The sequence below is a fragment of the Panthera pardus genome, unplaced genomic scaffold (assembly GCF_024362965.1).
Source record: "Panthera pardus isolate Hobbes unplaced genomic scaffold, ASM2436296v1 HiC_scaffold_6, whole genome shotgun sequence".
NCBI lineage: Eukaryota > Metazoa > Chordata > Mammalia > Carnivora > Felidae > Panthera > Panthera pardus.
The window spans coordinates 124,691,929-124,715,499 of record NW_026526991.1 but is presented as its reverse complement, the minus strand read 5'-3'; the positions used below and the strand labels follow the sequence as shown (position 1 = coordinate 124,715,499).

Below are 23,571 nucleotides of genomic sequence, written 5' to 3'. Positions count from 1 at the left end.
AAAAATCTTGTCCTGTGTCCTACATTCTTAGCACCTTTTGCACTCTGTTAGAATAATCTTAAATTTAGAATGTTTTTAAAATAGTAACAGGACTATATCATTTCTTATTAGGAAGCAGTTTATAACTTTATCACAAAGATGATCAATCTTGGGGCTTTCCGCTTGAAGATAAACTATTCGTTTAAAATTAAAGAAAAATTGCAATGTTTCCAGCAGCCTTCGTTTTTGAATTGCTAATCTTTAACACACTCCAGGTGTGGGTTGGCTCTCTAATTACTGATATCTGCATCAAGATATTCTTTTTTATTTATTTTTAATTTTTTTAACATTTATTTATTTTTGAGAGACAGACAGAACATGAGCAGGGGAGGGGCAGAGAGAGAGGGAGAGACACAGAATCTGAAACAGGCCCCAGGCTCTGAGCTGTCAGCACAGAGCCCGACACGGGGCTCGAACTCATGAACTGCGAGATCATGACCTGAGCTGAAGTCGGAAGCTTAACCAACTGAGCCACCCAGGCACCCCTGCATCAAGATATTCTTAATTCATGTTTTACTTATGAAAAGTAACAAAGATAGATGCTTAGGGATTAATATTGTGTCTAATGAACATTTTTGTTCTTCAAGAAAGAATTCCACCCATCATGTAATGAATATACATTCTTTTGACCAAATGAGCAGAGTTTCTCGTGCCAAGAGGTCCCTTCCAAAGTTGAAGAACCAGCATGATTGAGACAGGGCATCAAGGCTTTATCACAAATCTTGTGTCACTGTTTTCTCTGTTTTTCTAGAGCAAGCCTTCTAGAACTTTCCCCCTCCTAACCCTGCTGAGATTCCCTCTTAGGTTTAACCTCTCACTTTTCCTCTGGCCAAAGCACCAAAGCTCTGTGAGAACTGTGTCTTTTGAAGCTAAGAAAAAAGGGGACTCTAAGCAGTGAATATAGAGAATGAGGGGTATCTGTTTCAGCCCTTAAGAAAATGTCTCCAGCGTCAAACTGTCCTTTTCAGTGCCTGTCATTTCTGTCCCTTCAGGGTGGGGTTGGCTGCTGAGGCACCGCTGGTTCAGCTGCTTCTCAGAGGGAACCCCGGCTCTCCGGCCCAGGTAATGGCCTCCGGCTGGCTCTTCACCAGCCCCATCTGAGCCGGCCCTGAGGCACAGAGCTGTTTCACTTCTCCCCTTCCCATCTCGCCCAGCCTGGCTCCGCGTTTCTCACCATCACCCTTTCACCACCCCCCCCCCTTCCTCACCCCTCTCCCCCATGTGTCTCTTTCTTCCCTTCCTCTGTGTCTGCTCTTCTCAGAAGTTAGCTTACAAAGCAAAGTTGTAACTTTGAATTCCTGTTTTTCCAACTACCCTCATGTGACAGGATATCTCCTTATTGGAGGTTTTCCCTAATTTCAGAAGCCCTTTAAAAGTGAGAGCTTCCTCCACACTTCTTTTCAGCAGGGCAGCTCTGAGAACACAGTAGGGGAAGGGGTGATTGGGTGCCTGCGTTGTCTGGCTTCCTGCTTACCCCCTCCTCTCCATCAGTGGAAGGAAAGGATAAACTCTGGGCCATGAGGCTGTCCCTGCTCCTGGTTTTCGTCTGTCTCATTCCAGTGACTGTGCAGCTGTTGGGTAAGTTGACCGAGGTGACGGCTTTCTGACTTGGGGCCTGGAGGAGCACCTTCCTCTTTGGGTCAAGGTTAGTGGGGTCCTTTCAACGCTTTCGGTGAGGAGGAAAGCAAAAGTCCTCTGCGCCACCAGCTCTGGGGGAACCTGGTCGCCTCCTCCTGGCTGCCGGGCCTGGAAGCTGGGGACCTTGAGCCCAGAGGCTGCTTCTCAGGCCAGATGTGCCACCTGGTCCCGCAGAACCCCTGTCTCCTCCTGATATCCCCCAGTTCCCATTGTTCCTTCCCTGGTCTGTTCTCCGAGGGATTTCCTCTGTGGTTTGTGCATTCTTGCTTTCAGTTCACAGTATTTCTGTCTAACCTGCAAGAAATAATCTTGTGCGTGTTTTGGGCCACAAGGAGGGCGGGTCCTTGGTGTCTTTCCTCGTGGTGGGTTTAAGGACAGGATCGTAGATCATCCTCCAAGGAGGGATTCCATGAGATTTTCACAATGCTGCTTTTTGCCTGTGAGCAAACCTTTTAATCGTCCATAGTTTTTATAGCTACAAATTTCACCCTTATCAGTTTTCTAAGTTGTTCAAACTGATTTATACTTGTTTTCTTCCTCCCCCCCCCCCCCTTTTTTTTTTTTCTGGAGACTGGCGATTACTTAGGAGGAACAGATTCACAGCTTTTCAAATCCTCAAAGACATTATCAAGTCTCTCTTTTCTGTCTCTCTAGACTCAACCTGCTTAAACTTCAGAAAGAGGGTGCCAGTTAGAATTTGCATTCTCAGTTCCCTTTGGAAATGAGATGGAAAGGGCTTCAGCTTTGAAATTCTGGTTCCTGATCCCCCCGTTTTCTCCCAAATCAGCACATGCCATCTGTGCCCCTTCTGTGCCAACGGCACTTTGTGTTCTCCATGTAACTGTGGGGGCACAACTGGGACCACACAGATAACACAGAAACCCCAACCACCAGGAGACTGCCCGGGGAGAGTGCTGACCACAGAAAATGTGAAATCATGACGAGCATTAGGTTGCAGTGATTATAAAAACACAAGCCAAGGCACCCTGCCCCTGCCGGGAAACTACTTAATTATTCTGTGTTTTCATTTCCTTGTTTATAAAATGGGGAGCATGGTGTTATTTGGCCCTGTGTTTTGTTTTCTTTTTTAATTCATTAAACATTTTTTTAATATTAATTAATTTTTTATTTTAGAGAGAATGCATACACAAGTGGGGGAAAGGGGCAAAGGGAGAGGGAGAGACAGAAAGACAGAGGGAGAGAATCTTAAATGGTCTTCATGCTCAGCACGGAGCCTGATGTAGGGATCAGTCCCATGACTCTGAGATCATGCCCTGGGCTGAAATCAAGAGTTGACGTTCGAATGACTGAGCCACCCAAGTGCCTGTTGTTGTTGTTTTTAAATTTATTTATTTGTTTAAGTAATCTTTACACCCAATGTGGGGCTCAAAACCATGACCCCAAGATCAAGAGTCCTATGCTTTTTTGACTGAGCTAGCCAGGAGCCCCTATATACCCCTTGTTTTTGCAAGGATTCAGTGAGTTGCAAAATGTAATTTGTTTGTTTGTTTATTTATTTATTTATTTATTCATTTATTTTTGAGAGAGAAAGTGGGGGGAAGCAGGGGGGAGAGAGAGAGAGAGAGAGAGAGAGAGAGAGAGAGAGAGAATCTCAAGCAAGCTCTACGCATGGAGCCAATGCAGGGCTCAGTCCCACAACCCTGGGATCATGACCTGAGCCAAAATCAAAAGTTGGATGCTCAACCAACTGAGACACCCAGGCACCCCTAAAATGTGTAGAACATAGGATGGCCCATAGGAATTGCTTGGCAAGTGCTAGCTATTAAAACAGGGACTTCTGGTTCCCACAGTAATGATTAACTAGCCAATAAAAGCAGTATATTAAGCATTTAAGCGAGAGATTTCCCAAGAAACCAATGCTGAGAAAGATTCTTGGAGCTTAAGAAGATATTTGGCCTTATTCCTGGCTACAAAGCTTATCTCTCAATGTGTAAGGGGGGCTGGAGAGGAGATGCTTAACGTAAGCAAAAGAACACCATGGGGTGGGTCTAGAGGTTTAGACATCATCACAGTATTCGTGTTGCAAATCTGTCTCATGGAAGGGAGTTAATATATTCTTCATGGGCCCCAAAGGTTAAAACTAAAGCCAGTGAAAAGCTTTTAAGAGTTGCCATGTCTCAAATAGAATAGTCTGGTTAGGAGTAAGTTCCCTGTCTCTGAAGGTCTTCAGTTGGAACCTGGACGAACAATTCGAGGGTTCTGTGTGTGACCTGAATTTCTAACCCAGGGCAGTCCAACAGAAACATCATTGGCCACATATGGAGCCACACTCAAAAAAAAAAAAAAGTAAAAGAGAAACAGTTGACCTTGATTTTACGAAGATACGAAGGTATTTAATTTAACCCAATATATCCAAAATATTGTCAGTGAACATGAATGACAATAAAACATTGGAATAGTTTCACACTCATTTTTTAAAAGTTACATTTTCAAAACACAGTATTTTATACTTACAACCATGCATCAGTTCAGACTGGCCTCATTCAACTGTACAATAGACCCTTGGGGCCAAGGGCTACCATATTGGGCAGCCTGGCTACTAATTTTCTTTATATTGACTCTTAGTGCTTTGGGGCAAGAAATGTTTCTCAACTTGCTTAGGAATTTTCCCCTCCTTGAGACAGCAGGATGCCTTACTCTGATGAATGTCTTCCTCTTCAGAGGCACAAATACAGGGGAAGCAGGGAGGTGCTGAAGGTGATTACTCAGAGAATAAAAAGCAAACGAAAACATGGGTAAGGGAGCTCTTTCCCCAATTTTTTTTTTTCAACTTGAGAACCTATAATTCTGATTTTACCTTTTTTTGGCTCAGGCAGCACATGAACAGAGGTTAGTTGCTGCTGCATTAGCAATAGACCAAAGGTTGTATCAATTCCCTGCACCCCCTGCAGCCTCTTCCCTGGCTCCCTACCCATTAAGAAAATCCATGGAAAGGTCTCCCTACTGTCTGTCGTGTATTCTTTTTTTCAACCCAGAACACTTTGTCCCACCTTCCTGAGAGCATCCCACATCATCAGCACCATGAACATCCACACCATACCTTGAGGGGCCAGGAGGCGAAGCTTGAGGGGGGGCAAGTTCTTACCCTTCTTGCCCTGCTACCCATTCAGCAGGAGGAATCGCATTCGGCACCAATGTTTAGATCTCAGTGGGGATGTCGTCCCAGTCAGACACAGTGAGAGATGCTCAGACACGATGGACCTCAGCAGAGAGGCTTAGCTCAAAATGGGATGGTCTGACTCACAAGCAATGGTGTGTTGGTAAACTTAACAATTGGTTCTCAGAAGAAAAGCACTGATGTGGGGCACTTAACCAATTGCCATGGTGGAACATTCCTGCCATGGTTGATTTCAAACTACCGATGTGATGGCCCTGGAGGCAGAGCTGGAAAAGATGCCAATAATAGGATCTCACTAGCCAATGAGTGTAAAATTAGAGTGAATTTGACCTTTGGTGGTCTTGTGCTGCGTCCAACCTCCTTGTTTTATAGGTAAGAAAACTGAAGTCCTGACATGTTAGGTGATCTTTCCAGAGTCTCACAACTAGTTACTGGCACAACCTGTTTAGTGCTTAAGACTCCTGACTCTTAATGGAACATTCTTTCTATTAAACAGAAGCATTTTTTTTTTTTTCTGAATGAATGATTGGTTTAATACCAATCTAGGATTTCTTCAAGAAACTATTCCCCACTGCTGTTCCCTTGGTCATTTTAATTTTCATAAAATTTTCTTTATAATATTTCTACTTTTCTTGATTTCTAGCCCCGTTGTTTCTTCCTTTACTTGTGACTTCTTTTAGATGCCAGATTTAAGACATACTTTCTAAAGTTATTGAGCAAAACCAAGTCCTTATCATCTTTCATTTTTCAGTTCTTGTTATATTTGTCTATTTTTCCTGTTAGTGTTCCAAACTTCCTCTGATTTTTCTGAAATTGAGAGATGGAGACCTGGCTGTGTAAGATATTGCAGATATAGGTAAGATGGCAATTGCCTTGTTACATGACAATTCAGCGCCTGAGGAGGGTGTTGAACCAAATTTCTAGGTAGGAAGAGTCATCATTGGCTAGATGTGAACTTCACAGAGTCAAATGTGTTCAACCTCAGTTAAAGACAAAGACACCTGTCTTCAGAAAGGAACTACAGGGGCACCTGGGTGGCTCAGTCAGTTGAGCATCTGACTTTGGCTCAGATCATGATCTCGTGGTTCATGAGTTCAAGCCCCACATCGGGCTCGCTGCTGTCAGCCCGTCAGCTCAGAGCCTGCTTTAGATCCTCTGTCTGCCTCTCTCTGCCCCTCCACTGCCTGCACTCTCTCAGAAATAAATAAACATAAAAAAAAAAAAAAAAAGGAACTAGAGATCACAGGCATCCTTTGACACTCACATCTGGTCTCTGAGACTGAATCCCAAGCAGCTAAGGGAGAACTAGGAAGTCACAGAGGCCACAAAAGGAGTTGAACGAAAGGAAAGTAGTTTCTACTTCCTATGTGTCTCTACATAGCAAAGAGGGAGTCAAACTGATGTGGAAATGAGAACAGTTGTGTCCTCTTGCCTCTTGGCCACCATCAAGCATTGTTGGATGGAAAAGTCGTGTGGGTAGTTTGATCTAGAAGAGTGTAGTGGAAATCAGACTGACCAAAAACGAGAGTAAAGAAGGTAAGAAAGCAAGTGCCCTTTCAAAAAGAATTGAAACTGACATGGAAAAAATAATGCATTCTAAGACAAATTTGCCCAGTTACAAACCAAGTTAAGGTCATTCAAGCTAAGAGCACTTTCAGATCCTTTATCACATTAATTAATCACTTTCAGGTCTTTAATCAGATCCTTACAACAGCCCGTGGGGTAAGATGGGTAAGGGGTAGTAGCCGGCTTTTACTACAGGAGAAAACAGGCTCAGAAGTCAGCTAGCCAGGAGGGACCAGAGCCTCTCTGCCAGTGTCTTCTGACTCTGAGGCTAAGAAGTAGACAGGAGTTACCAGCCGGAGTGTGTCGACCAGGAAAGACGTACATGTGCTCAAAACAACAGTATGTCAAAGAAGGGCTTAGTCCTTCTGTTTGTACCAATTGTTTAGACTTCTCACCTGGGGAGGGGAAGGAGGGCATTAACACTGGAGCGTTTACTATATGCAAAAGGACATGCTGCGTGTCTTACCTCAATTATCTCATTTAGAAGTTCATAGCAACTCTCTCAGGGAACATTGTTATCCCTATTTTACAGATGAGGAAATCGAGGCTGGAATGATTAATTTAACTGAGGCAACACAACGAGGGAATGGTGGAGCCAGAATTTGATAACACGTTTACTGACCCCAAAGAATATACCTTTCTCCACCACATCACGTGTCTCTTGAGTTTGGAAACTCTGTAGTCTCCACCATTTCTGTTCTTCTGTCCCTTTCTCTGGGCTGCTGCAACATCTCTATCTGCTCTAGTCGCTTCCTGTTCTGAACCACTTCACGCTGTCTTCAAGACTGATTTCCCCCAAGTCAATGAGAACAGTTGCCGCGTTTCTAACAATTTCTGTGTCAGGAACTGTTCTCGGTGCTTCACTTAGATGATCTCACTGAATTCTCGCAACAACCAGCAGATCTTGTTATTCTCCCCTCATTTTTCAGATGGGGAAAAGGAAGCACAGAGTGGCTTAGGAACATGACCAAAGTCACACAGCCAGTGAGCGTCAGAGCTCTGATCGTGTCATGATCAGAGCGACGCGATACCTAAGGATTAATTAGCACGGCTGCGAGGGGAAGAAGATAGAGTGGCATAGTGTCAACACCTTACCTACAGATTTTGCTTGTCTGTCTGAGAATTGGGGGAGAGGCTGGCATTCTGGGGTTGAAGATCCAGGAGAGAAAGGAAAGGAGAACGTGTGGAGAGACAGAAGGGGATAGAATCTAGGATACGGGTAGAGAGATCAGCAGACCGAGGGAGACCTGCTGAGACAAGAATGAACTAGCCCAGGAAGGGTAGAGATATTCATATCTTTAGGAAAGGAGACAGGAAGTTGGAGGAATGTCTAGCTCCTGACCTCTCCTTTCTCCTCAAGGTCATAACCCATATTGGATTCATAGCTGTACCTCCCCAAATAGCCGAACGCAGTGACTTAAATTACTGGGTTCTCTGAATATTTGGTGAATAAATGAAGGAGCAAAATGAAAAATAAAATAATTCTCAATTTTTCCTCTATCTTTTTTTTATTTATTATTTATTTATTTAAAACAAATTTTGGGGGCGCCTGGGTGGCTCAGTCGGTTGAGCGTCTGACTTTGGCTCAGGTCATGATCTCGTGGTTCCTGAGTTCGAGCCCCGCGTTGGGCTCTGTGCTGACAGCTCGGAGCCTGGAGCCTGCTTCAGATTCTGTGTTCCCTCTCTCTCTGCCTCTCCCTGACTTGTGCTCTGTCTCTGTCTCTGTCTCCCTCTCAAAAATAAACATTAAAAAAAATTAAACAAATTTTTAATGTTTATTCATTTATTTAGCGAGAGAGAGTGCACACATGCATGCACATGAGAGGGGGAGGGGCAGAGAGCGAGGGAGAGAGAAAATCCCAAGTAGGCCCCGTGCTGTCACCACAGCCCAACACGGGGGGACCATGACCTGAGCCGAGATCAAGAGTCAGACTTCTGACAGACAGAGCCACCCAGGCATCCCTCCTTTATTCTTTTGTTCAATCTTCCTAAACCTAACACTGTAATCCTTAGTCTTCTCCCTGCCCTCAGCACTTGGCATAGTGTTTTTTTGCATATTCTACGTGCATGATAAATATTTGCTTTTCGCCTAACTTCAGTTCTGGGAGGACGCATATGTAGGTTTTACATTCATTTACTGAGGCTTATGAACAGATTTCTTTGGGTTGCTCAAGACGCTGTCTCTGACGGTGATTTGAGTGAACTAGTTTACTTGGGAGACAGTCCCAGGAAACACCAGCAGAGGAGTGGGGAGCTGAGACCAGAAGGGAAGGAGCCAGTGACCACTGTGGACAACTGGGGTTCAGCCCTGCTGGGGCGCTCTGGGGGACAGTGTAGAGTATGTGCCTTAGCATCATCCCGCCCACCATGCCGGGGATTTGGGGCGTTTATTCATTGATTGCTATCAGTCACTGGTGAAGGGCTCCTCTTGGGGGGCCTTAGTTCTCTGACCTTTGTCTTTGCAGTGTGTAGGCACAGTGGGGCGGGGGGCTGTGATGACCAGAAAACGTCCCCCAGGCTCACAGATGTTGCGCTGACGTTGGGGAGTGGGGCTGCCATGCACCGAAATGGCAAAAGGCAAGAAGAAATAAGTGGATTCCACTTATTTTCTTCTTTGCCAGCTTCTCTATCTTGCGAAAGATTGCGTTTCGTGTTTGCGTGTCAGCGTCTTATTTCTTGATACTGGGGAAAGTCTGCAAATGTCTAAGGAAACATAGCATATAATAGTCATATCTCTAGATAGTCCCATTTAATAACCTAACTTTCTTTGCTTGTAAATTCAGAAATCTAATTTATTTGCTCAATGTTATGGAAAATTTTAAAACTGTTAAAATATGTTTGAAAGAATACTCATACTCATGTTACTGGATATCTCCCCTTCGGTTATGTTGACTTGAGATATTGAATTGAAACTTACTGCTTCTTTCCCAAGTGTATTTTGACCTTTGAGGTTTCTGGCTTTGAATTAACATCAGGCGGTGTGAGTTTAGTGGCAGGGAACTTGTCTCTGGTTTGTCCTTTACAATGTCACCAGCACAGTGCCTGGCACATATGTGTTGAAGAATTAATATGAGATTAGGCAGATCGAGTTAAGATCGAGGGTCTCTTCAATTCTGCAAAGAAATTTCTGATGTGTAAGTATTTAAAAAGCAAAAAGAGGGGCGCCTGGGTGGCTCAGTCGGTTGAGCATCCAACTTCGGCTCAGGTCATGATCTCGCAGTCCGTGGATTTGAGCCCTGCGTCAGGCTCTGGGCTGACAGCTCAGAGCCTGGAGCCTGCTTCGGATTCCGTGTCTCTCTGTCTGCCCCTTCCTGGCTCGTTTCTCTCCCTCTCTCTCTCTCTCTCTCTCTCTCTCTCTCAAAAATGAATAAACATTAAAAAAATAAAAAGCAAAAAGAAAGAAAAATACTCATTCGATCCCATAATTGAGATGGCAAAGAAATGAATCCATTGATTCAGCTGTCTTCATGTGTTAGCTTTGCAGTGCTTACGATATCAGGATTACTCTAGACAAAAAAAAAAAAAAAAAAAGAATGTTTGTACATATAAAACATTGGTGGTGTTGATAGTGGCAAGAATGGCACAAAATGCCTTTTGGTCAAGGCCTTGAATCACTTTCAGCGGAAGAAATGTGACCTTTTAAATCAGAGACACTGCACATAGAACCATGATAAAAGCAGAACTCCGTGTTGATAGTTGGGGAGAGGAATAATGTATGACTGTGAAATCATAAAGTGATAATTTTACATTTCCTTATATTGTTTAACAATGACAATATCAAACTTACACTGCTCCTTACTGTCAAAGATAAATAAAGGAAATCAGAATAGATACGCTTGAATCGAAATAGAAGCTTTTCATTTGCAAGTACTCCTTAAAAATATTTTTTTAATGCTTATTTATTTTTGAAAGAGAGAGAGAGAGCAGGGGAGGGGCAGAGAGAGAGGGAGACACCGAATCCGAAGCAGGCTCCAGACTCTGAGCTGTCAGCACAGAGCCTGACGCGGGGCTCAAACCCACGAACTGTGAAATCATGACCTGAGCCAAAGTCAGACACTTAACCAACTGAGCTACCCAGACACCCCTCCAAATACACCTTTTATAAAAGTTTATAAATTGCTCCTCAGTAAAAATAAATGTTCAGGGGGAAAAGTAACATTAAATATACTCATCATCCTCAGTCAATTACTAAATAAAATAATGTATCTGGGTTACTAGTCAAAATGCTTCAGACTTAATTAATATTCTTTCATGCATTCAACTAATATTTGTTGAGAGGCTAGTATGCTCCAAAAAGAGAGGATAGAGTACTGAGCCAGAAAGGCTAGCTCTTTCTACTTGTAGAATTTGCATTTCAGTAGAAGGACACAGACAAAAATATAATTAAATGGATTTTTTAAAGTTTATTTATTTATTTTGAGAAAGAGAGCATGTGTGGGCAGGGCAGAGAGAGGGGAGGAGAGAGAGAAGCCCAAGCAGGCTTCAGCACAGAGCCTGCTGATGTGGGGCTTGAACTCGTGAACTGTGAGATCATGACTTGAGCCCAAAACAAGAGCTAGATGCTTAACCGGCTGAGCCACCGAGGCACCCTGATAACTGAAGGGATTTTTAAAAAAGAACATATTTTAAGATGGTTATGAATATTATGTAGAAAATAAAACAGCACAATTAGGATAGTCTACTCACTAAGGAGTTGACACTTGACCTGGGACCTTCACGAGCATCCCAAGAATAGGGAACTCAAAATACGAAGTTTCCAAAGTGGAAGCGAAGTGTTTGAGGAACAGAAAGGTCTGTGGCTGGAAGGTGGTGGGTGAGAGCAGGGATGGCCGGCTGGACCATGCCTCTCCTAGTGAGCTACGATGTGGAGGCTGGATATTTTTCTCCTCTGTGCAGCCATGCACTCTCGAAGGGTTGACACTGTTGGGAAAATACCGTTAAAAACAAAATCTCCTCTCAACCTAGAAAACCTCTCCACAAAGGTAGAAGAAAAAGGAAACAATCTGATTACTGAATGAGCATTCAACCAGAATGCAATGCACATCATGGGCAATCTGCTAGAGAGACTGCAAAGACAGACAGAAATCTGACTCTATTATACCGTTAAGTGGGAACAACCCATTACATTAGGTAGGATTTGAAATTCGGAGTCAGGTGGCAAATTAGGCCCATCTCACCCAGGAAACTCCTTATATTGCTAGGCAATATAAGGAAACTTAAAATTATCACTTCATGATTTCACAGTCATACGTTATTCTTCTCACCAACTGGTCAACACGGAGTTCTGCTTTTATCATGGTTCTGGGTGCAGGTGTTATCGTCTTTGATAATTGCATTTCAAAGAGAGGACGACCAGAGTTAAGACTATGGTGGCATGGTCTAAGGCAGTGGCCATGGAGACAGACAGAAAAGAATGGATTAGAGTGTATGTATTAGGGTTCTCTGGAGAAACAGAACCAATAGGATGTGTGTGTATCTCTCTCTCTCTCTCTCTCTCTCTCTCTCTCTCTATGTATCTATCTATCTATCTATCTATCTATCTACCTATCATATATCTATCTACCTACCTACCTATCATCTACTATCTATCTATCTACTATCTGTCTGTCTATCTATCTATCTATCTATCTATCTATCTATCATCTATCTATCTATCTATCATCATCATCTTCTACCTATCTTTTGAGAAATATTTAAGGAATTAGCTCATGCAGTTGTGAAGGCTGACAAGTCCAAAATCTACAAGGGTAGCCTGGCAGACGGGAAACTCAAGAAAGAGTTGACATTGCAGGTCAAATCCAAAGGCAGTCTGGAGAATTTTTTCTTTTTCAGGGACCTCAGTCTGTTATCTCTAAAGCTTTTCAGCTGACTGGATGAGGCCCACCCACAGTCTGGAGGGTAATCTGCTTTACCCAAAGTCTACCGATTCAAATGTTAATCTTATCAATCAAACAAACAAACCTTCCAAGCAACATCCAGACTGGGGTTTGACCAAATTTCTAGGTACTGTGACCTAGCCAAGCTGATACATAAAATTACCTATCACGGTGTATTTTTGGGTAGAGCCAATAGATTCTGCTTTTGTTCTAGAAAGTGAAGGAAAGCTGAGAATCCATGATGAGTCCTAGGTTTTTGGCTTATGGATATGAATGGATGATGGTGCCATTAATGAAAAACAGAAGATTGGATATTTGGTCATTAAGTGCCATCATATGCAGAGAAAAATTAAGATGGAGCCACAGATTAAAATTAGTTACATAAATTACAAGTCAAATAAGTATAAAAACCTCTGAAGGAAGAACACTAACTGTGCCCAAAGACGTTCAAGCACCTTACCTTAAACAGCTGGCTATGAGCTGGTTGCGTGACTGAATCTGAGTGGTTCATAAATGCTGGCCATGCAGTGATGCCAAAGTATGAGATGGAAGATATTATTGTTGATGAGATAGATGTTACTCAGCAAAACTATCTGAAAAGTGGAAAGTATGTGAAGATAGGAAAACAACAGTTGGGATGGAAAACACAAAGGTAAAGGGCTGTAGAGATAAGTTCAAAGATCTATATGACAAAATTTGTAGACTTCATTACCGTTTAATTTTTTTATTGAAAAATTTTTAATGTTTATTTATTTTTGAGAGAAAGAGAGAGAGAGAAAGAGAGAGACAGAGTGCAAGCAGGGGAGGGGCAGAGAAAGAGGGAGACACAGAATCTGAGACAGGCTCCAGGCTGTGAGCCATCAGCACAGAGCCTGATGCAGGGCTCGAACTCATCAACCGCGAGATCATGACCTGAGCCAAAGTTGGACGCTCAACTGACTGGGCCACCCGGGCGCCCCCAGACTTCATTATCATATTCTATTAGAGGAGCCTAGATTTACATTTGTGTGTGGCAAATTATCATAGTAATTGACTTCTAAACTTTTTGTTTTCCTATCTCCTGTGTTTTATCATGAACAAAACACCATATCATGAGTATTTTCATTTTATTGCCAACGCAGAAAATTCCTCATCTTGTCACATGAGGACATAGGCAGTAATAAGATGAGATCAAGTCTGGGAAGGAGTTCAGCTACTTGGGAGGAGCTGCGGCTTGGGCATCGCATGTTCCGTTGACAGATGTCAACTCCGGAGAAGCCAAAAGGAGCAGGTGTTCTGAATTGAGACTCTATTGAGTCCCAATTCCAAGAAATCAAACCAGCAGAAACGAGAAACCCAGCTGAGGAACCCGGCTAAAGTTCAAAGTGGCACCAAATTAGGAGCCCAGACGGATTAGAGGCAGGAGGTCTCTCGCGAGTGTGGGACGAGAACGGAGATGGGAGCGAGGCAGGGGAAAATAATCTTTCAAGGCAAACGTCCATTGTAAGCCCTAAATTGATGGTCCAAGAACTGACCTCAGAATGTAAGTGGTGCTAACCCCACAGGGGTGTTGAGGACAGTAAATAGAATATGGCTTGTGAAAATGTTTTGTAAACTGTGAAAGGACTCTGCTAGTGGCACTTTTATTCCTTTGCTGTATTTCACTGATGGTTTGATTAAAAATAATGAGCTAATTTAGTCAGACCCTCAAACATCTGCAATACTACGGGCTCATTTTGAAAGACCAGTTAAGTAGGAGGAATTTAGTAACACTCCAGAAGTAGTGTTTGATATTTAGGTCATAAAATGAAAAGTCAGTTCTTTTCATTAGTCTATTCTTAAAAAGACAAACAAAAAAGAAAACCCTTTACATGAATTCAGTTTTGATGTAAGGGGAAAAAATATGCTTACCAGATCCTTTTTTTCTCCTCCTCTTTCTCCTCCTCCTCCTCCTCCTCCTCCTCCTCCTCCTCCTCCTCCTCCTCTTCCTCCTCCTCCTTCTTCTTCTTCTTCTCCTTCTCCTTCTCCTCCTCCTCCTTCTCCTCCTCCTCCTTCTCTTTCTCCTCCTTCTCTTTCTCCTCCTCCTCCTCCTCCTCCTCCTCCTCCTCCTCCTCCTCCTTCTCCTCCTTCTTCTTCTTTTTGGCAAGAGGAAGTTCACTTTTGCCAGCTAGCAGCTCTGTACTATAAGTATAAGCCATCTCCACACACTAATTTAAATCATCAGCCCCAAATTACGAGACTAAAACAACACCGTTATATGTAGTTATTCTCATAAATATTCCCTCAAATGGTATAAGAACTTGCATTTATTTAACCTTTACTGCAAACTTGACACATTGTTACACTTGCAGGTACATTTTTGCATCTTTTTGTTATGCAAAGGCTATCTTGAGTATGCCAATAAAATGAAAGTTAAAACTATATAATAGATACTAACTTACCTCTAGATGCTAGATCTCTAAGTTACCTATTGTTGTAAGGGAAAACAAAACAAAACAAAACAAAAGTCTTCTCTAGTAGGCTATCCAGAAAGCACTTCGTTCAAAAATTTGCTGGATATAAAGGCAAACATTTCCTAAAATAAAATCAGTTATTTTCAAAAACCTCCCTAATGTTAGAATTCGAATAGAGTTTCCTCTATCTCAAAGAGAGTAGCGGTGAATCAGACTTCAAAATTCTATTCCAGGGAACACATGCACCTAATTTTATAGCTTATTATATTCATATCTAACTTTTCTTTTCTCAGATGGATATTATTTCTTTCTCGGTTATCTAATTTTTATGTTTACTCCACTACCCTTTGTGTGCATTTAAGGCAGGCCTTTTCCTAAAGCTATAGGAGTGAACTCGCAGGTCTTGAGGATTTCCAGCTGATTGCTGGGGGCCATGCGACTGGCCCTTCCCCCTGTCTCTCTCTCTCTCTCTCTCTCTCTCTCTCTCTCTCTCTCTCTCTCTAGCTTCATGGACCCCCTACCCCCTTCAAGGGAGCTGAGTTGTCTCAGGCAGAATTCATATCACCCCTTCTCCCAGGATCAGTTTTACGGAGGAGACATTAGGAATTTTGACCTAAACTATTCTTTGTCACATGTATCCCCTTAAACATCTTTTCTTTCTTTCTTTTTTTTTTTTAAACAGACACGAGGCAATTTTTAATATATAATGAAGATCACAAGCGCTGCGTGGAAGCATTAAGTCCCAGCGCGGTCCAAACAGCCGTTTGTAATCAAGACAAGGAAGCACAGAAGTTCCGATGGGTGTCTGACTCGCGGATTATGAGTGTGGCGTTTAAATTATGTCTGGGGGTACCATCAAAGACGGATTGGGTTGCTGTCACTCTGTATGCCTGTGATCCGAAGAGCGAATTTCAGAAATGGGAGTGCAAAAATGACACGCTTTTGGGGATCAAGGGAGAAGATTTATTTTTTAACTATGGCAATAAACAAGAAAAGAATGTTATGCTTTACAAGGGCTCCGGCTTATGGAGCAGGTGGAAAATCTATGGAACCACAGATGATTTATGCGCCAGGGGTTATGAAGGTAGGAAGCATGGACCGTCTTGCCTTCCTTCTGTCACATTTTTCTCATCTTCTTAGTTGGAACCTAATTGGAGAAAATAGGCATATTCTTATTTAATCTGTCGTAGAATTAGTAACTGATGATGTTTGCATTTTGAACTATCTTCTATGAAAACATGACAGTGAATACATGGTAAAAAGTCCTGAATGATGCTTTAGCAATTTATAATTAATGGAAAGACTGTTTTTTTTTTTTGAGAAAAGGCTTTCATGTGAGGTTGGTTCCTTAAGCTCTTGAAGGTTAAATAAAATCAGAGTATTTCGTTTTCTCTGATCTTGGCCAAATTTCATTCCTCTGGTGGCTGTGCACAGAAACAACAAAACAAAGATAAAGCAGAACTCGAAGCCTTTTACAAAGCTTTCTTGAGTCAGATGATGTTATCAACACATTCCAGGTTTGGACACTTGATTATTTGGGAGTGTTATCTACAACAACCTCAAGGTCAGAGGAAGAGCCTGCCTTTTGGGATAAGAGATTACCTGTTTCCAAAATTACTATGTTACTGGGGCTGCAAAGATTGCTTGAACCTGGTTATCATAGCTAATCAGAGCACCAGAGTTCAGTCTTTGTGAGGCTGTAACATGTCAACTTTCCATTTTCCTTCTTCTTTTTTGAAATTTTAAAATGTTTATTTATTTTTAAGAGAGAGAGGTGGGGGGCGAGGGACAGAGAGAGAGGGAGACACAGAATCTGAAGCAGACTCCAGGCTCTGAGCTGTCAACACAGAGCTCGATGTGGGGCTCAAACTCAGGAACTGTGAGATCATGACCTGAGCTGAAGTCAGACGCTTAACTGAACCACCCCGGTGCCCCATCCATTTTCCTTCTTTATAAAGAAGAGGGAGAGCAGAAAGAGAGAGAGAGAGAGAGAAAGTGTTCAGAAAGAGACTATTCGGGAGCATTTATTGAACATAATGAAAGTTTAGAAGTCATAGGAGAGATAACATTTCAAGAGAAACTTGGTTGAAAACTATAGCCGGACAAGAGTGAACCAAAGTTGAATGAGTTAAATTTCACAGATCGTAAAATAGTCCTGAGGGATTCAAAACACGAAGATTGGTGCTAAGACATGGGACTTCTTATTTCATTTAAAAATACATCACTGGAGGGGTGCCTGGGTGGCTTAGTTGGTTGGACACCGGACTTTGGCTCAGGTCATGATCTCATGGTTCCTGGGCTCGAGCTCCGCATCAGGCTCTGTGCTGATAGCTCAGAGCCTGGAGCCTGCTTTGGATTCTGTGAGACAAGTATGCAGAGGGTTTAGCATAGTGGTTCTCAAACTTTAAATATGCTTAAGAATCACCAGGAAAGCTTGTTACAAGTGAAGATACCAAGGTCCCCCCCTACCCGGACTCTAAATCAGCACATGAGGGGGAAAGTCCAAGAATCTATTGAATTATTTTTATGAACACCTGGGTGCTTGGATGAAGATGGTCCATTGACCACACTTGGTGCTCTCCAAGTCTTTCTCAATACTTAAGATATTCCTGCTGGAAGATCTAGGCTTTCAGAGTGATCTTGGTATCTGCTCACTGTAGAGTACACGTTTATCTGAAAACAGTACAGAGAGGGTATATGTAGAGCCTGTCTCTCTAAAGAAAACCTGGGGGAGACAACTGGCCGAGGTCAGGGACTATTTTAGAATAACAGAATCGGAATTACAGACTTAGAAGAATCTAAGTGTTGTCTGGGAGTTTGGACCACAGTGGAAGAGAAACTGCAATTACATGGCTTGCCAGTGAAAGTGGCTGGACTAGAATGTGGTTCTTTTGGCTTCGTCAGGGCGTTGTTAAATACCTCAGGTTTGGGGCGCCTGGGTGGCTCAGTTGTTTAAGCGACCGACTTCGGCTCAGGTCATGATCTCACAGTTTGTGAGTTCGAAACCCCCGTCAGGCTCTGTGCTGACAGCTCAGAGCCTGGAGCCTACCTCAGATTCTATGTCTCCCCCTCTCTCTACCCCTCCCCTGCTCACCCTCTGTGTCTCTCTCTCAATAATAAATAAACGTTAAAAAAAATTAAAAAAAAACACATCAGGTTAGTCCTGAAAAGCCCATTTCTGATTGATATCTATAAATCCAGTGTCGACAATTTCTTGGCTAATTGAATGAACAGTACAACTAGCCCTGAGGTGGTCTTAACAGATTTTCCTCATACGAAGGAACAGGAACCCCAGTGGTTACGAATGGCATAATCATATCTAAATCTAGCCTGTCCCCTATATGAGATATGATTTGGAAAACTAGTCCTGTAACTTAGTGGCACAAAAGCCAGAGTTGCGTTTTGAAGTGACTAACTACTAGCTAATTGGCAAAAAAGTAATTTTGAGGTAAATGAAAATAAACCTGGCTTTGTCAGGAGGACGGGATAAGTGCAGTAAGGGGGAAGGAAAGAGGGTAAGGAGCTTAACATGCGTTTTGATTTTAAGATATGTTGGGTATTGTGCTACATGTTTTACAAACTTTATATTGTCTAAATGAATTTTGAGATGTCTTTTTTTAAAGTTTATTTATTGAGAGAGAGAGAGAGAGAGAGAGAGAGAACAAGCAGGGGAGAGGCAGAGAGAGAGAGAATCCCAAGCAGGTTCCGTGCCGTCAGTGTGGAGACTGAAGTTGGGCTTGAACCCACAAACTGTGAGATCATGACCTGATCAAGAGTCAGATGCTTAACCGACTGAGCCACCCAGGTGCCCTGAGATGTCTTTTAAGAACTGTTTAAAGGCATAGGATCTGCAAAACTTAATTAGGAAAAGAGTATTTTAATCTAGGACAAATTCTGAATATCAGCTGGTGGCAAGAGGCTAAGTATGTTGCTATAGAAGGTTGTTATTTCCCCAAGTTGTTATTTCCTCTGTCTCTTGTGTTTGAATTCAGTTTTAAGAAAGCAGATATTAATCGTAAATGGTTTTCGGTGCTTTCTTTCCATGATGTGGATTAGAGAGTTATGCCCAACTTCCGACTCTTTCTCAGAGTCGTTGTTGAGGGACTCCAGTGGAGGCTGGCTTGACAGGATTTAAGTAGGCGGGGTTTAAGTTTTGACTGTGCGTTTGAGTTATACAGCTGTAAGTTTATTTTTTAATCTAGAGACTCAATAATTCTGTGATTCCAAGCAAGAGGAAGGATGGGCTCTTCCCTGTTTTGGAGGAAATGCAGAAATCCAAGCAGGTGTCAGTATAGCTGACTACTTTTGCCTCATGTGAGGCAGGAGGCAAATCTGTCCTAAAAGACAGTGGAAATGAAGCGGTCCTAGAATTGTTCCTGATAGAGACTGCTGTGTGTACTCAGAAAAAGACTGGGGTAGAGACAGAAGGGAAAGAAAAAGGGATTCCCTGGGTGGGGACCTCAGGTGTGATCCTCTTTCGGCATCCTTCTTATCGGAAAGTCAACCTTGAGAAGATTGACTGACATTCTAAGTGCACGTCGATATGTCTCTTCTAGACATGTACACGCTGCTGGGCAATGCCAATGGGGCAACCTGTGCATTTCCATTCAAGTTTGAAAACAAGTGGTATGCAGATTGCACGAGCGCTGGGCGATCAGATGGATGGCTCTGGTGTGGAACCACCCCAGATTATGACACAGACAAGCTATTTGGATATTGTCCATTGAAATGTAAGTAACGTTCCCACCAAGAAAATTTGACACATTTCCCACGTCAGCGTAACGAGCACATGTTGCGTTTGTTGAGAACGTTTTCCCTTCCAAAGTTCTTTCCCACTTATTATCTCGTCACCCTCCACCACACCCCTGTACGGGTGTCATTGTCCCCGTTTTATAATGGAGAAAGTGATCCATATTGGCTGAAGACCAGAACACAGATCTTCTGACTCTCAGCCCTGGGCTGCATCACATGATCGCTTTATTTCCACCAACTGCTTCTTTCCTTCACCTTCTCCTGTTCCTGTAGGTTATTTGCTAAGACTTTAGGGCAAATTATACTGTACACGTTGCAATGTCTACTTAAAACTGCCCTCCCAGGGATTTGCCTTTATTAAATGATAGCCCCAAAATAAAACTTAATGCCATGAGCATGTCGTCTGGTGGAGACGGAGACATGTGAGGGGCTCCTCACTTTTGTGTCTCCGTTCTGTGAAAATGATAGTAATGAATAGTAATGACAGTAACTTTAATTTCATTTAAAAAGAGTATCATTTAATTCAACATAGCTATGAATCAAATGGAAGAGGATTATTTTCATGCTCGAAGGATTTTTTAAAATGAAAACCTAAGTATTATCGCAAGAATACAAAAACAAGTGGCTTTGCATGATATTGATGGGAAGCAGCCAGAACATGAGTCCTGGGTAGTCTTTCCATACTCAAGAATCTGTAAAGAAACAGGGGAACAGGTTTAGGTGGGATGGGGGAGGGGCCTCAAATGGGGAGGCGGGGCTGGGGCTGATGGAGCCAGTGAGGGAGGGGTTCTTTGCTCCACTTTTCCTTTTTTTTTTTTTTAACGTTTATTTATTTTTGAGACAGAGAGAGACACAGCATGAACGGGGGAGGGGCGGAGAGAGAGGGAGACACAGAATCGGAAGCAGGCTCCAGGCTCTGAGCCATCAGCCCAGAGCCGGTCGCGGGGCTCAAACTCGCAGACCGCAAGATCGTGACCTGAGCTGAAGTCGGACGCTTAACCGACTGAGCCACCCAAGCGCCCCTCCACTTTCCCTTTCATCCCACCTCCTGTCTCTTCTGCTAGCTACCCCCTTCCTTTTTACTCCCTAAATGTCTTACTCCCTGCCCCCCTTGCTCCTTCAGGCTTTCTGGGTCGCAGTAGCTCCCATTCTATGCTGTTACCCAGAACTCTTCCTCCTGCTGGCCTGCAAAGGGGTGGGATCCGGGGTAGAATCTGGGTACACTAGCAGCCTGGCATGGCCGTAAGCCCACGTCAGCTGCAAGAGCATTGCTTACAGCTGAAGTTTGGGGACCATGCACCCACCCAACGATAGCATTATTCTGAGCAATATGGGGAAGTAATTCACAAAAAAATATTGTAGTTTCTCAAGTTAAAGCCAGAATTCTAAGAAAAATACTTGCTTATCTCTCTCGATACACAATCCCACTTAAAATGAATGTGATTTCTCAGCCTCGGATATTATCATAATCCTCTACTGGGTGCAGTCCCTATGTCCTGGGTGAATATCGACAAAAACTCACAGGCTTCCCATTCAGAGTGACACTGCTCTCCTTTTCTTGGGGGGGAAGTAACTGCATTCACGTCTCTTAGAACCACTTTAGAGGTTTGATTCCCATGAAAGGTTTATAGATGTCTGATCTCTGTATTAGAAGTGTTTTCATCTGAATCGAGCTATTTTTTCCCCTAAGATAAAGCAAGACTTGTTTTCCAAAGGTAAGGAGCGTCTCTCACCTTTACTTAGTAGGAATGGTATTTTCTAAATCTGTTATCATGGAGTCTCTTGGGGATGTGGATTTCCCAGGTCTGACTACAGCATCTTGGACTTAAGTGGTATTGATGGAGGAGTTGTTAGCTGTATGTATGATTTAATCAATCGTTAAATGGAAGACAGATGGTTAATCACTAATCACACACACGTGAAAAAAACCCCACAAAACCCTCACAACCTTGGGATAGGTGTGTGTTGGATGGGAGTCCTGAGTATTCTCTCGCGTCCTTGTAATTTATGCCTTCAAAACCTATGCATACATCTTTTTTCTTGTTCAATGTAAAAATAAGATAACTCTAGGAAATGAAAGTGTCTGATTTCAACACGCATTCAACCCGTAAAGCACATTTTAGGCATCCCATGCCTTTCTTAAAGGGCTTTGCAATTTCCCAGTCTACTTCATTTTCATTGCTTTGCGTTCCTTTCAAAAGAACATTTGATTTTAGGTTAGCCTTAATTTAAACCTTAAGGTTAAGGTTTAATACAGGAAGATGAGGTACTGGCTTTTGACCTCGTGACACTTTCATATGTGCTCTTCTTCCTTGTCCATCGCATTGTTTATTACAGTGTTTCCCTTCTGTTTAGACATCTATTTTAAAACATCGTGAGAACCGGAAAAGGAAAAGACCCTTTCTCTCAGTCCTCCGTAGCTTGCAACTTGAGCTTGCTGCATCACTTGTGCTGGTTCACTGCGGGAATTTGAACGTGAGGGGGGATGTAGTGTCAGGAAACCTATGCAAGCAGTGAGAAATAGATTTCAATTCCTTGACCTCAAGAGCCAAACATACTTTCTTTTAAATGAAGAGTCATACTGCATTCCCTTTTTTGGTTATGTATATCCCCAGACATGAAAATAACCCCCCCCCCACTTTCTTTGGATGTCTCACATTTTCTACCGTATGAGGCCTCCAAATTTCTAAAAATAGGGGTATAAAACATCTCCATCTTCAGATGAACTCCAAACCAGTCTGATTCGAATGGTCTCACTTACGTGGACAAGACTCCATTTGGATATGGAACTACGTGATCATTTAAATTTAACGTCACCAATTCAAATTTATTTTATTTTATGTATCTTTTTAAAGTGTATTTATTTACTTCCTTCCTTACTTATTTTTGAGAGAGAGAAAGAGAGAGAGAGAGAGAGAGAGAGAGAGAATCCCAAGCAGGCTCTACATTGTCAACGCAGAGCCCAGTGCGGGGCTCGAGCCTATAAACTCCAAGATCATGACCTGAGTCAAAATCAAGAGTCGGACACTCAACCGACTGAGCCAATCAGGCGCCCCTCCAATTTATTTTTATCTAAATATATAATAATTTCATAATGAAAGCTTCTTAGAAATTTCTGTGTTGTTGCCTGAATGGAATTTTGATATATTTTTCTTCCTCTTTGGTGTGCAAAGGAACCCCAAGCTTCATGTCACATTCTGTGGTATGCGTATGAAAAAGGTCACTTCCTTGTCACATGGCAGCATAGGGCTACACGCTTATTGGAGACTGGCCGACGTTGTGGCAGGTTGAACACCTCTTAGAAAATTTGAGAAGTTACATAATTCCTTCTCTTTCTTACAAACAAGTGAAGAAATTATTACTTCCTATGATTTGTAGGTAGAAATTTGTATTATTAAAAAGACAAGAGGGAAAGTTTCATAACATGAAGCACACAGAAATATTTCATTTGTTGACTAATTTCCCCAACATCTTATATGTAACACACTTGTAAACAATATTTATCTCTACTATTGACCTTTCATAAGGTATAACTAAGTTTATAGAGTATATTGGGGATCATAAAATAACAAAGGAAAAAATAAGCTACAAGTATTATTTTTTGCCCTGAAGGAAGAAAAATTAACAATCTGCATCTGTTATTGCCTGGAGCTGCCTCTATTTAATATATCCTAGAAATAGGAAAATGAGACTTGAGGGGTTTGCAATTTAAGGACAAACCACTAGTGAGGTGACATTGCCTGAATGCACGTCCAGGTCAGCCTGGCGGTGGCATCCATGACTTTGCCTTCTAATGCCTGTGACTTTGGTCTAAAAAGACCCAACTAGGACGTGCAGGCAGAATATCCACTTGCTGAGAGGAGACATATATTTTCTCTTTTCCTTATATGTTTTTTTCTAGATTAAGGAGCGCGGGCCGGCATCTCTATTCTTGCTTAGTATTTGCAATTGCCCCACTCCCCAACTCACCTGATCCCAAACCTCCTGACGGACAAGTAGGGAGATGATGCCTCTCTTTCCTTGCTTAGGCATATGACAACAATTGGATGTGGCTCATCTTTTGAAAACTCCCCTTTTCATTAAGGGAGTGAAGAAAATCTCATAGACACTTTGAGGAAAAGGAAAGAAA

The 23,571-nt window shown here is 42.5% G+C and overlaps 1 protein-coding gene across 1 annotated transcript in view; it reads left to right on the top strand.

Moving 5' to 3' along the window:
* The first annotated feature begins 1,332 nt into the window (after nucleotides 1-1,332).
* MRC1 (mannose receptor C-type 1) overlaps nucleotides 1,333-23,571 on the top strand; it is a 98,288-nt gene continuing 76,049 nt past the window's right edge. Inside the window, exons 1-3 of the mRNA XM_019460649.2 lie at nucleotides 1,333-1,617; nucleotides 15,373-15,774; nucleotides 19,247-19,420. Of these exons, the coding sequence (XP_019316194.2) occupies nucleotides 1,557-1,617; nucleotides 15,373-15,774; nucleotides 19,247-19,420 (637 nt within the window). The 5' untranslated portion in view covers nucleotides 1,333-1,556. The remainder of the gene's footprint in view (nucleotides 1,618-15,372; nucleotides 15,775-19,246; nucleotides 19,421-23,571) is intronic.